A 14,439-nucleotide genomic window follows, 5' to 3' on the forward strand; every position below is an offset into this window, starting at 1 on the left:
TTTTTATTATAATACTAATTAATCGTCATGCAAATTTAGATTATTCATGTAGTACTCAGTATATTTACAGTAACAGAAAATTGCTTGTGTGATACATTGTGAATTTGTTTTCTGCAGTGAATCCTGGCGGATGGGCTCCAGCCTCTGTGCTGAGGGCGGTGTACAAGCGTGAATATCCAAAGTTCCTCAAGAGGTTCACACAGTATGTTGTTGACAAATCTGCTGACCAGCCTATAGCATTCTCAGGGTTGAAGATAAAAGATCACAGTAAGCACTGGAGAGGTTAATAACTTTTATTTTCATAAAGTTCAAAAGGTTTTGGCTGTGATTAAAGGAACTGGGAACTGCTACCAAAGTATCATTATAGTACTGCCAGATATAACTAACCTCCAAAGCTTTGTAATATGGCTTTGGACAAATTTTATGCTCACACTTGTAGATGAGTAACAGAGACTGTATTTTATTAGAATATGAGGATTACAGGTGAGAGTATGCATTTAGGGGAAAATGCTGCTAACACTCTTGGAAGTTTTAGGGTCAGAGTGTAGTCAGTTTATTGCCAGTCTGAAATGGTTTAGCATATTTTATACTTTAAATGAGTAAATAAGTTTGGTACTCGGTACTGTTGCAGAAGTACAATATTAAGTTGCTAGAAGGCTTGTTAACTTGACCTTTCCTGAAACTTCATATTCAAGAAGTTTTCCATAATTATGAATAATCTTACAATGGAGAACAGTGGAGGTATACTATAGCTGTACAGAAATGTTTGTGTAAAGAGACAGGAATGAAAAGAAGTTGTATGTGAATATTGGAAGCGGTAATTAAACTGATGATAAAGGGATACGATCATGAGTGAGTTGCCCTCCTTCAGGATGAGTAGTTATTTACACTACCAGGAGAATGCAGTGGGTTTTCCCTTCCACCAGTAAATTGCAGTGGGTTCCTCCTTCCACTGAGAGAGTGTAGTGGGTTCCCCTTCCACTGGGAGAGTGCAGTGGGTTCCCCTTCCACTGGGAGAGTGCAGTGGGTTCCCCCTTCCACTGGGAGAGTGCAGTGGGTTCCCCCTTCCACTGGGAGAGTGCAGTGGGTTTCCCCTTCCACTGGGAGAGTGCAGTGGGTTTCCCCTTCCACCGGGAGAGTGCAGTGGGTTCCCCCTTCCACTGGGAGAGTGCAGTGGGTTCCCCTTCCACTGGGAGAGTGTAGTGGGTTTCCCTTCCACTGGGAGAGTGCAATGGGTTCCCCTTCCACCAGGAGAGTGCAGTGGGCTGATCTGCCCCTTCTGGTGCAGCGAGAGATGTATGCTTTATCAGAAGAAATTTACATTTCATCTTGATGATATGGAACTAGTCTACTTTCACCTTTTTGGTTTTACTTTATTTTTGTCACGACTTTGTGCTCTCTTCATTAACACTATGAAAAAGGTAATGTAAAACAGAGGTCACCAGGTTATTAATAGTGGACTTGTCAGTTAGAAACCACTTTCTGGGCTGGCCTTCAGTAGCTTCCCACAGCATTGACTCTGGTACCACAGACATACCCACAAAATCATGCAAGCCTGTCAAACACCAGGGGCCAGATTCACGAAGCAGTTACGCAAGTATTTACGAACATGTACATATTTCCTCATTCTTTGACGGCTTTGGTTATATTTATTAAACAATTTACAAGCATGAAAACTTCCCAATCAACTGTTGTTATTGTTATAAACGGCTTCTTGGTGCTTCAGGTTCATTAACTTTAATAATTGTAAACAAATCCACCAAAGATTGAGAAAAGATGTACAGGTTCGTAAGTGCTTGTGTAACTGCTTCGTGAATCTGGCCCCCTGAACCAGAATCTGGTGGGCTTATGGAGTCGAGGAAGCATGGGGATCTAAGATTGACCCAAAACAAAGTAAAACTGTCCAGAAAGTACAAATGAAGCACACACAAACTAATGGTACTTATTTTGATGGAAAGAGAAAATATTTAAATGGGAGTGGTAGGTAGGTAGGGAGTGGTCCCAATGTCAGAGAACCATGCAATAGTATCAGAGCGCAGCACTAGGGTTCCATTTCAAGTCAACCATGGGTCTAACCTACCTGCCTTCTCTGACAGATGCATGGTACCAAACACATTACTCCTCTGCAAGAACATACTTTTTCTCGTGCCGATTGGGATTGGTGTTCCTTGGGACTTTGTCCGATGGAAGAGGTGGGTGGTGGGTGCACACATAATATTTCTGTTTTCATTACACTTCACAATTGTTAATGCTCTTCATCTTGTGTGTCAATATCTTATTAGTTCGCCCAACTTTATTTCAGGGTAACTTTCCTAAGCGTCACCTAGCTCTTATTGGTTCCTAACTAGAGTTACCTTCTCTGAGGGGGTTTGAGTGTCCTTTCCTTGGCTTTCTTTCTCTAAAGTTGTCCCAATATCTGGATAGTACTTTGGACTAGGTCCTCATGCCAGGAATTTGGCAAAAAAAAATAGCTACTCACCTTTTGGATGTTCTCTCAGCCTCACTGGGCTTATGTGGTTCTTGTTTACCTTTCCATTCTTTGCATTTCTCCTTTCCTGAACCCTAGATTTCCAGCCTTTTAACCCAATGGTTAACCCAAAGTCCCTCCATCTTTATTTGTGCCTTTAGAGTACCTTTCTGAGGCATTGTTTTGAGTATGCACTGAGTAGTTACTGAGGGCCAGCTCAGAAATCAAGTGTAAATTAAATGAAATTCTCTCTTTTAGGTGACCTTGGTAGGTCACCAAACCTGGTTGACTTTGGCCATTTTTTGGTGTGTGAGAAGGGGGGGGGGGTGGCAAACAGAATGTGTTGGGGGTGATACACGAGTGAAGCAGGCAGGCATCTTGGATCCCTGGCTGATTTTAGTTACCACCTGGTGAAATGGTTAAGTACAAGTGCATGGTTTGTTGACATTAGGTAAACTTTCACTTATCTTGTTTTCAGCTTTTCTCTTTTTATGCAAAAAGTAATTTGTTTTGCTTCTGTACTTTATGGACAATTTTAATCTGTTCTGGGTCAATGTCATGCTCCCATTACCTCTTGTGGGCACACCAGATTCTAGTCATGGTGTTGGGTAGGCCTGCACAATTCACGAGGCCTAGCACTGTAGTAGATGTCTGTCGTATCAAAGACAATACACGGGAGAGCTACTGTGGCTGCTTAGAGAAGATTTTTCTTTATACTAAATGCTTGATTTATTCTTACAGTCTAGTGAAAATTTTATGTATTTAAAGTACACTGTGTAATATTTGTCCGACTTTATTGGAAGAGAAATTACAAAGTGATCAAGTATTAGGACTTTGATGGTCAAGGCATTGCATTTCAAAACATAAACTTTATTTCCTGGGTCTTTGAGTACTTACAATGATAAAAGATGAGCATCAGCTCATGAACCACCTTGTTCTCATAATTTGACAAGTGTCAGATTTGGAGTGGATTTACCAAACCAGAAACGTATCAACCTAGTTCATCCACCCAATCTCTCGAAGCTGGTGCTCATTAGTTTGAGAAAGTATCAATATTATGGTGCCTCTTATTTCATTAATGCACCATAATTTTGATGCTGTGGCCAATAACATCAAAATTACATTGCATTAACCCTTGAATGATGGCCTACATCAATTGACATATTAGGGGTGTTTTGAAATCAACACAGCTAGCATCAGTTGACGTTTGTCACTACACAAACATTTGAGAATTGGGTTCTAATCATAAATGCCTATAATTACCAAGATTTGACATTTTTCTGGATATTATTGCATAATGAAAAGATAAACCTTGATATTATACATAAATGTCTTCAATTATTAGAATTTTTGATTAAGTAGAATCATTGCTCATAAAAGCATTTGCTTATAATTATGTTTGAAAATTTTGAATTTTTTTTTCTAATTTACTGTATATTTTTCTTTGAATTCTGTAAGAGAACTTTAAATTATGGGCAATATTTATACAAAAATTCAAAACTTTATATTGGCAAATTCAACATTTAACTAATATGAAATTCTGTATATCCAAGGAAATGTAGAATTGTTATTTAAATTCTTTTCTCCATATATTAGATGTTTAAAAATAAGAAAAACAAATACAAATATATATTTATGCAGGAAGGTAAACTTATAAAGATATCTGTTAGGAAATAAACTGCAGAAACTTTAAGACGGCCACTATCTTTGTTCTGGGAGTTTTACAGTGTGTGTGTGCTGTTAAGAGCAGTTTTCGAGGTTTAATACTGTTAAAATTGCACATATGGGGGTGGGTCTATCCAGAGAACAGTTGCGCTCTTCGTTAAGGTTGACCGCAGATTGCATGAGCATATGGCTCCTGAGCTCTGTAGATCGTGATTATTACTTCTTCTAAACATTTCTTAATAAATTTGAAGGTAATTTATATGTTTTTTGTGTGGTTCAGTGCACAAAGGTTAATATGCAGCTTAATTAAAAAGCAAAAACAAAAACAGTTAATGTGATTTTTTTTCCAATATTTATAGCATGGTAGCCAAACGATCATTACCCCCAGACCAGCTAATCCTTATATTTTTTAGCATATAATTTATGGTTGCTTTTTATGTAATACAGTATTTGTTTTGTCTATTTTTTTAGAATACATTCCGGTTCCATTTGCCTTACCTCATTAAAGGTTTTGAATTTTTAAATACAGTATTGTAATTCCTGCTTCATGTTATCATTAGAGATAAGTCAAATTAGATTTTTTAAATCTTTGTAAAGAAATTCATGAAAAGGATGATAGTGAAGTCAGTTGTTCTCCAACGCTTTCCTCTGTCTTAGTTATTAGTTTAAGCAATGTCTCAGATTCTGGTAGCAGATCAGCATAACAAATTGTTAACATTCTTTCCCAATATTTTAACCCCCCGCCCCAACACTTTTGTGTAAACTTCTGGTAAAATATGGGTGTTAATTTTCTTTTTAATAGTTGTAACAACTATTTCATGAATACAATTATATTGTTGCAGCACAATTAATATAATATAGTATCACAAAATTGCACAATAAGTGCATTTGATTGTTTAGTGTGAAATAATCTTTAAGTAAAAGCTTCTCTAGCTTTCTTTTAGTTACAATGTTTGATCAGCTGTTGGGCACTGTTGTATACATGCAGTAGTGCTCTAGACAGGGTAGGTCACTGATGCCACCTTGTAGCTCTTGACATGAGTTACTCTTGTTTATAAAGTATATTTCAGTTTTTTATATCATCATCATTTTATGTTGGGAAACTCACTGCAATGCACGAAGTTGTTTGAATTGTTTTTTGTTTATTTCTTTATGATCTAAAGTGAATTACTTTTCTTCTGCAATAACTGTTAGCATGTGAAGCAAAATGAATTGTTCTACACTAAAATTCTCTTCATTTTTATTAACTAGGTTAACTGTAGTTATTAATCTGGGCTGAAACAATTATTGGTGTGATAAATTGTAATTATTAGCTCCTCAACGATGGCGTGTTCAAAACCCGATTATCCTCCCAGAACGGAATTTTTCAAATGCTGTACAGTACAGGTATATGAGAAAAATGTATATAATTGGCAGAATTGCGAAACATGAAACAGTAATTTAAAAATAATTGACAAATATTAACCTAATAGAATCAACTATAAATTTACAAATGTTAAACATTGTAAGTAAATGCAATAATTATGCATTCTTAAAATCTCTTAGTTAATATCAAGTGTTTAATGCAAATTAAAGTAAGAGGAAAATTGATGCCAAGAAAGTGATTAATGTTCACGGGCAACCTTCTGATATACAGTACTGCCTTGAACATTATACAAGACTGCTGCAATCCTGAATGGGGACTTTGTTCACAAGTGTTGCATTAACGATGCATGTGCTTTTGATGTTTTTTTTGGGAAATTGTATTTAAATGTGTTAAAAGTTTTGGTGATAGCCATCAGTTATATACACAAATTAGTTTATGCTACTTTTATACTTGTAAATGTACTGAAAGTATTCAAAAATGGTTAAGGAAGGAAACTTGCTATTTAAAATGTACTTTCATTGTAAGAAATTAAGATGTAGGAAAAACTGTTCTCATTGACTTCCTTTAAAGTTCTTCTGCAGAAACTTCAGCACTTTGCTGTGAATTTCTAACGACTTTACATTATGTTATAATTATAGTTTGTGATGTTCAAATGACTTTGAATGAATATGTATGCTATGTTTCTATGCCTAAATAATAAGTTGTGGCAATAAGCATGAAAGAGGGAGGCAAGGTGCGTAACAACTGTGGCATTGACTTTGTTTGATCACCCAACTTGTGGCAAGAGAGGTTATTGATGAAGAGGGACACAGTGTATATAAGAAGCTTGGAGTAATGAGAATTTTGGTATGCATTGCCCTGGATGATATAAATTAATTTACTGTACTGTATAAGTATTAATGTGACCAGATGTGCAATTATGATAATTATATACAGTGGAACCTCGAATAACGAATTTAATTCATTTTGGCACCGTGATCGTCATGTGAAACAGACATCATACAAAACGAATGTCCCCATTGACAATAATGGAATTCAAATTAATCCATTCAACCACCGAAAAATATCAATATGATATTCAATGTTTTAAATAATGGAGCAGCCTCCTTTACATACACTGAACAAACCTTTGACATTTTTCTTTCTTCAAATTTGTTCAATATTTTTTTTTCATTTGTATTATGGCAAAAGGTTTGTTCGGTAGGTAGACTGCTCCATGTTTCTTAAAAAAAAAACAAAAAAAAAAAAGGAAAAAAAAAAAAAGGTTGAAACAATTTGAAAAACAGACAAATGCCATAAAGGTTCGTTCAGTGTTTGTCGGGTAGGCTGCTCCATTATAGTAATCTTTCTTTGTTTCAAATGTATTCCATTTGTTTTGTATTTTTTCATTTACGTCTCAATAATGGAGCAGCCTACCCAACAAACATTGAATGAATCTTTATGGCATTTGTCTGTTTTCAAATTGCTTCAACCGTTTTTTTATTTTTAGTTTTTTTATTTAAGAAACATGGAGCAGCCTACTGCCGAACACCGAACGAACCTTTTTGACATTTGTTCTGTTTTACAAAATTTTTCATTTTTTTATTTTTTGTTTTTTTATTTAGGATACATGGAGCAGCCTACCTGCCGAACACCGAATGAACCTTTATGACATTTGTTGTATTTCAAAAAATTTAATTACTTTTTTTTCAACAAAAAAGTCATTGCTTTGCAACATTTCAGCAGTCACCCCTTTATATCCTGCCATCATTAGCATCTTTAAACAAAAACAACATAATTTATTTGCATCGTCGGAGTCGTCTGAGAATGTGCAAGAAGCAGCGCGACCCCACAATGTAGTGTCTTCATTATTCAAACGAGCGGTCGCCATACGAGACGAATTGTTGGCAATCGGGTCGGTCGTTACCTAAAATGTTCGCCATTTGAGGCTATCGTTATTCGAGGTACCACTGTATAACATATTTTGTTGCTGTATTTGTTAATGAGGCTGACTGTGTAGTGGATATTGTTAATTATTTATTGGTCAAAGAAACAAATTCAGAGGTGCTCTTGTGGCTTTCTGCATAAGTTATGATTATACTAGAGAACGTGTTAATAATAGTGATGTTACAAGTAAACTGTTGATCAACAGAGTTATATTCTGAATCTTCTCGGAGCAAGTGTTGATGCATGATTGTGATTTTTGTGTATGTTAGTAAGAGTGATTTCCAAGAGGGTTTGTATGTGGGTACACAGGTCAGTTTACTGGCATTGAAGATGGTAAATAATTACACAGTTCCTTTAAAAATCTTAGAGTTTCAAATAAAGTTTTTCCTACTAGTGTGCCTAAATAAGTTGATTGTGTAATTTGGCTGAATATAGCTAATATTAGAATGTTTAAATTAGTAAATATATGATTTTCCTAACTATGGGGAAAATTTGTAGCAAATGTGTAGTTTTGGCCAGTCGTAGTTTTTAGTCTTTTGTCATTACAGTATTTTATTACTGTAAAGATATTATGAAAAAAAGGGTTGCAATATGAATCCACACTTACCAGAGATTATACCGTGTCATTTATTGTTACCCTATATTAAGATAGTTAAGTTTATCTGTGCTAGGGTAAAAGCACTTGTGGATTTTTATGCCATTTTAATTAAAAATAAGCAAATTTGTTTGGCAAACTTTGTTGAGAAATTACAAATTGTTTTATATATAAAAATATATGAAGTTATGTAAGTGCTAAATGTTTCACTTCAGATAAAACAATATTTTTATATTCTAAGATGAAATCCTGTATCATATATGCAAATTCTATACAATATAGCACATAGTTATACAGTGGCGTGAAGAGTGATTGTGGCCCTCTGGCCTTCATGCAGGATCAGCTAGTGTAAGATGTATTGGCTTTTATTGCGTAAATTAGATTTTGAATGCATTTTTCTAGTGTGCAGAATTCCTGCTTTAAAAAACTTTGAAAAATGTTATTGTGATATTCTTAAGAAATCATAATGACATTTCACATTAAGGTTCATATTCCCTAGTCACGGCACACCTCCTAACTATCTCAGGTTTGATTATAAGTAGGCCTATGTCTTACATTTTTATGATATTAGTGGTTAAAGTGAGTGAACTGTAGATAGAAGATATATATACACATGATGTATAAAAGAAAGGAGATATTTCGGTATAAAAGTTATTTCCAATCTATAAATTTAGAAATTATTCCTGACAAATGATATAAGGGAATACATGTGTTGTGTGTGTGTGTGCTTGTATTAATGCATGGTCCTTGGTTTGCATGAAAGGTATTCTTTATGCCGTGTAATGAAGATTATTTAAGGAACATTATAAAAACTGAGCAACACAATATCTTTCACTAAAATGCCTTCGGCAAATGTAAAATAAATTCTTATTTCTTGTTGATATACCACTATACAGTATGAATGTAATAATAAATATTATATGTCATACCTAATTGGCAGAACACACTCCTTGGCCTAGTATGCAGGGCCTGATTCACCTAATAGACAGAGTGATTTTCGTTATTTTAACAAAAAAATTCATATTTATTTGAATTAATATTATTACTGTATATTATATTGAGAACATGAATTACCAACTTAGGTAGTTTAAGTTTGGTTATATTTCCACATTAGTTTTAACTAATTACAAAAATAAAATCATAATATAATGGATATCTTTATCATTTTATAAGAAAAAATTTAGAAAAATATAAATTCAGGAGAACTCGACTTGTTAGGCAAACCAGGACTTGCATAGTAAGCCAAGTAGATCATTCTGGCTATTAGGTCTAACAAATATAAATAAATAAATATGAAGAACAATGAAGTCACAAATCTGACTTATTCACTCTTAAAGTTACATATATTCATTGCTTTTACAGTGTAACATTATTAACATTAGTTAAAAAATTTAGCACTACCATGAATTGGTAGTTTCAAATACTGTACTATAATTATTTTGACTGTCATGTGGAGCAGGATGCTGTGCCTATAACATTTATACCAAAAAATAAATCATTAAAGGGTTCCATTTGTATTTTTTCAATTTGTGTTTCCAGGTTTAAATAAGCCATGTTTACTACTAGATGTTTGGTCTCCAGGTTTAATAGCTGTTCACTGCTGGATGTTTAGTCTAAACATTCCTGACTTGGTGCCTTCTTTTAAAATGACTTTAACCATGTTTATAATGATGGATATAGGCAATTCTGTTCAAAGATGTGGCTCCATTTATGAACAAATTATTAGTACAGTTGTGTGAAATACGAAAACAAAAATATGGTAAGGTACGTAATAGGTAAAGCATGCAATTTGTTGAGTTTGTTAGTGCTTTTATCCATAAAGGCTTGGTGCCTACCTCTGATGATAATTTACTTTCAATACAAAAGAATACAATGAAAATTTTGAAAAGAAAATGTGTATTGGAATTAATAGCTAACTCAATGAAAGTATAGATTTGTAGCTAAAATTGCTAATTTTACGTAAATGTCAAATTAAAATGAGAGGAAAGAGCCAAAGAGAAAGTGATAAAATAGTATTGAGGCTGCTGTGGAGGAACTTGGAAAGCTATTAAAGAAATGGAGGTGACACAGGACATGAAATTAGGGGAAATGGAAAGGAAAAAAAGTGATCCCGTGGAAAGATTTCATTAAATAACGAAGTAGAGAAATTCTGAAGAAAAATAAAAAAAGGGGAAAATAATTGAGAAAACAGAAGCTGAAAGTATACAGAAGGTAGCACGAAGGAGGAAGGGAAATAACGTTACCAAGGAGATTGTAGGAATAAAAGAGAGCAGAACGGCAACAAAGTTGTTGGTTGTAGAATTTCTGGTTGCAATTCTTATACCATGTCGTAGCTCAGTCGATTTAAGCAGCGTCTGGGATGCTCTCAGATGTAGGTTCAAATCCTCGTCACGGCCCTTGTGGATTTGTTAATTTAACAACAAAGTTGTTGGGCAATACACAATAAATTCCTGTGCAGGAGTAGAGAAGATAATTAAATAAAAAATGTTGGTTTCTCATTGTTGTGGACAGGGAGCCCATTAGGCTTGTACAGATACCCTTAGACAATGATTGATCTGTCTCAGCATGCATCTCTCACAGCAGTCGACTAACTCCCAGAGCAAAGATTTATTATGTAGTTACTCGACCACTTATGAACCTGTACATCCTTTCTCAACCTTTTGTGGCATTGTTTACATTTATTAAACAGTTTATGAGCTCTGAAGCATTGGGAGGTTGTTTATAACAATAACAACATTTAGTTGGGAAGTTTTGATGCTCATAAACTGCATAGTAAATGTAAATAAAGCTGCCAAAGACTGAAAAGATGTACAGGTTTATAAGTAGATGTGTAAATGCTTGATGAATCCTGGTCCCCAGGTATCAATTTGCTTCAGGCGAAGAATGAGGTGTAAGGAAACATGCCTAACCTCTTGCTTTGCTGGGAATTTAATCCTGGCCCTGGTTTCAAACTGACTACACTTCTGGTTATAAAGACCAAATAGGTAGTACAATGCACCAGCCAGGAGACAAAAGCCCATTCACAAGTTGCCAAAGCCAACTAGACAACCATTATCAAATAGACTGGATAGAGATAGCTGGTATCTTACACTGTGTGTGTGGTGACCAGTGACATACTCATTATGAACCAAACCTTGTGTGGCCTTGATGCTGATAGGTGGTACTGTATTTGAGTGAGAAGAGGCTAAGTTACAAGGAAATGTACTAGTCAAGACATGTTGAAAGTAGACAAGGGGGAAGCCAGCCAAGAGGGTTGAGAAGAAAGAGGACAAAAGAGCAATGGGATGGAACCAGGACATTCTAGTGCCCCACCCTTCCCCAAACAGCACCATAAAATGCATAAAGAAAAATGTACTCTTAAATCAATTCTTGTTGGCAATAGAAAGAAAAATGTAAACATACAGTGGGAGAATTAATTAAAACATTTATAATAAATTTCTTTCTGGGAGCTGGTGAGGTTGTTTTTCACGGCTAGCAGCATAATTTTTACAAATACTGTACCTGTATTCATGTTTTAAAAATATTTTGCAATAAAAAGCTGTTGAATGAACACATTACGGTATACAGTACATAATAAGTTTTTTTTCAGCATTACACCAAGCTTCATAGAAAAGCACTATTTTGTTTAACCCTTTGAGGACTGAATTGGATATACTGTTACAGTACAGTACTTAGTTAACCTCTCTGGACTCGGCATGCAAGATATACAGTACTTAATTTTTAAAAATAATGTGTGTGTGTGTGTATAAAATAAATATAAATATACTGTATAATATATTTTATGTGTGTAAATCACGAAAAATAAACACGTGATTAAAAATGTGAGTGTCAGACTACGGAGGAAAATTGAAACAAATTTCCTTAAGTACTTTAATATATTAATACATCTTCAGGAGTCTGAAGGAGTTAATACATCTTCAGACTTCTTCTGAAGATGTATTAATATATGAAAGTACTTAAGGAAATTCCTGTTTCAATTATCCTCCGTGGTCTGACACTGTCATATATATATTATATAATATATATATATGAATGAGACAGACTTGCATAAAATAATGTGCAAAACAAAAAGTAAAGTATTTTCTAACCCCAAATATTTACATTCTAAAATGTGCAAGTTTTGCAATGGTGCTGGACCCTGACATCTGCTAGGTAATTTTAGATTGTATTTCAACTAAAGTGGGAAGACCCTCACAAAGACTTAGGGCCATGTGTGTTATTACTAAAAGTTATTAGAGTACTATAATAAAATTGTAACACTGCATTTAATGCTAATGAATGGGTGGATTTACCAAATTAGCCTTCTATACTATAATTATAGTGGAGGCTAGCTTGTGTCGGGCAAATGCTAGAGTAATCTCAAGGATACAAGATAAGCCTTTTGTTATATTTATGTAGAATGTAATTTGCAAATTTTAAGTTTTTGTTTTGTCTTTATAATACAGTTTAAAATATATATATTTGTCCCAGTAAATATTAATAATAATGTGGTTTTGCATGGACTACCTTGCAAATTATTTTAATTGCATGAAAATATACAGTATATTGGTGTTGATGTGAAATATTTACTGTGGTCAATAAAGCCACGTATCAGGTAAGTAAAAGTGTTTATATATGCAGCAACTGTGTGTGCTTGGTACAAATCAATTTGTGATACTTCAAAATATTTAAATTTACTGTTGATCAGATTATATAATGACAAAATTTATATTCCTAAAAGTATTGAATGTTTTGTACTGTATACTGTACATATTTGGTTCTTGTTCCTATGCATGAGGATATTAAAACTTCACATATTTATGTATACCATTGTATACAATTTTTTCTGAGTAAATGCTAGTCCAAGAAATGGAATACAACAATTTTTACATGACAAAAATAATAGTTTTATTAAATTTGTCTGAATTATACCAAAAGGTACAGTGTGTGTATCTTTCTGTATAAAATAAAATGTGTGTGTGTGTGTGTGTTCGAAGTTGGAGCTTAAGCCTTGCCTAACTTAGACACAGGAAGGATGTGGGGGTAGGTGAGTGTCTTTGGTGGGCAGGGTCAGCCCAAGTAAAATACTATACTGTACCTTAAGAAATATTGGCATTGCAGACAATGAGTCACAGTAATGTGGCTCAAGATATGATAACCAAACCACACATCAGAAAAGGAAGAAACGACAATGTTTCGCCCCATCATAGACCATTATCAAGTCATGTGATTGGCATGTATGGAAATAATGGCATTATGGAGTCCCATCCCCATGCAGTTTTTATGGAGGGAAGTCTGAAATATTGGTTGTGTTTTCCATAGTTTAGCATTTTCAGTGCTTTATAATAACAAGTTTTCTGAAAGAAGGGGAAGACAAAGAGGAAGATAAGGGGAGGATAGAGTGAAGAAGGGAAAAGGATGGGAAGAGGAAGGAATAGACCCGTGTGTAACCAAGTTGGCTATAGACTTGTGTAACGGCTTCATTCCTTCATTACGTATATAATTTTTCTGAGTGGGGGGAGGGGGGGATGTTTGAAGAGGGGACGAGATGGGGAAAGAAAGATGAAGAGGGGAAGAGGTTGTTGGTGAAGAAAGGTGGAGTGAGGGGGGAGAGGGAGTAAGGAAAGATAGACCCGTGCACAGCCTGGTACCCTTCCTAGTGTTATACACCATATTCTGTTCATATCAAAATTTACAATTTTTTCCAGAGGAAACTAATAAAAGAAAACTTTCATTATAAGGCAAAATAAATCTTACCTACTATGCCTTGTAATACGATTCTGGCTATTAGCTACGACAAGAGTATTATGTAAATACAGTAGAAATTCAATATCCAATGTGAAAATATATTTTGTGCCTCAAAGTATACTATATACAATACCCGTATTCTTGTGTTCTCAAAGCCAGCGCCTATACACTTCTCCAACCTCAATTCAAAATACAGTAGGTATGTTTGTAATTATTATAATTATACTTCAACAGATCTTAGATGATCAGAGCATTAAGGCAAATAAATGATAGGACATAATTTTGAGTAACTATGTTTAGTATACTGTAGTACAATAAGTTTAATTTAGGACAAGATAAACAAATTTAATAATTGTATTTGAATTATTAGTATTTCTTCACTGGTGTGTTTTTATCTCTGAAGTACAAGTTGTATGTCCATTCCTTTAATATTAGAATGTAAAAGGAATTTTGTGAGCTGGTACATTTTATATTTTTTCAAACGATACAAGTTTTTTGGTGTTAGAAGTCATTTTGTTTCTGTTCTGTTTTAATGGACAATATTCTTCATGTTGGTACTGAATTGTTATTATAGTTCCTGAATAAAAATAGAGCTGATTTTCTTTGTAGTTTTATGGTAACCACTATTAGTTAAGGTTTTTATACAAAAAAAAAAATGTTCAAAATTAATATTCTGTATTTGATGCTCTACAT

General features: G+C 34.3%; 1 protein-coding gene across 2 annotated transcripts in view; it reads left to right on the forward strand.

Annotated features, from left to right (window-relative positions):
* LOC123756751 (ceramide transfer protein) overlaps nt 1-14,347 on the forward strand; it is a 34,712-nt gene extending 20,365 nt beyond the window's left edge. For both annotated transcript variants that reach the window (XM_045740048.2, XM_069331839.1), the window contains exon 12: nt 118-14,347. In XM_045740048.2, the coding sequence (XP_045596004.2) occupies nt 118-287 (170 nt within the window). In that variant the 3' untranslated portion in view covers nt 288-14,347. The remainder of the gene's footprint in view (nt 1-117) is intronic.
* Nucleotides 14,348-14,439: the final 92 nt, after the last annotated feature.

Source organism: Procambarus clarkii, chromosome 26 (genome assembly GCF_040958095.1).
Source record: "Procambarus clarkii isolate CNS0578487 chromosome 26, FALCON_Pclarkii_2.0, whole genome shotgun sequence".
NCBI lineage: Eukaryota > Metazoa > Arthropoda > Malacostraca > Decapoda > Cambaridae > Procambarus > Procambarus clarkii.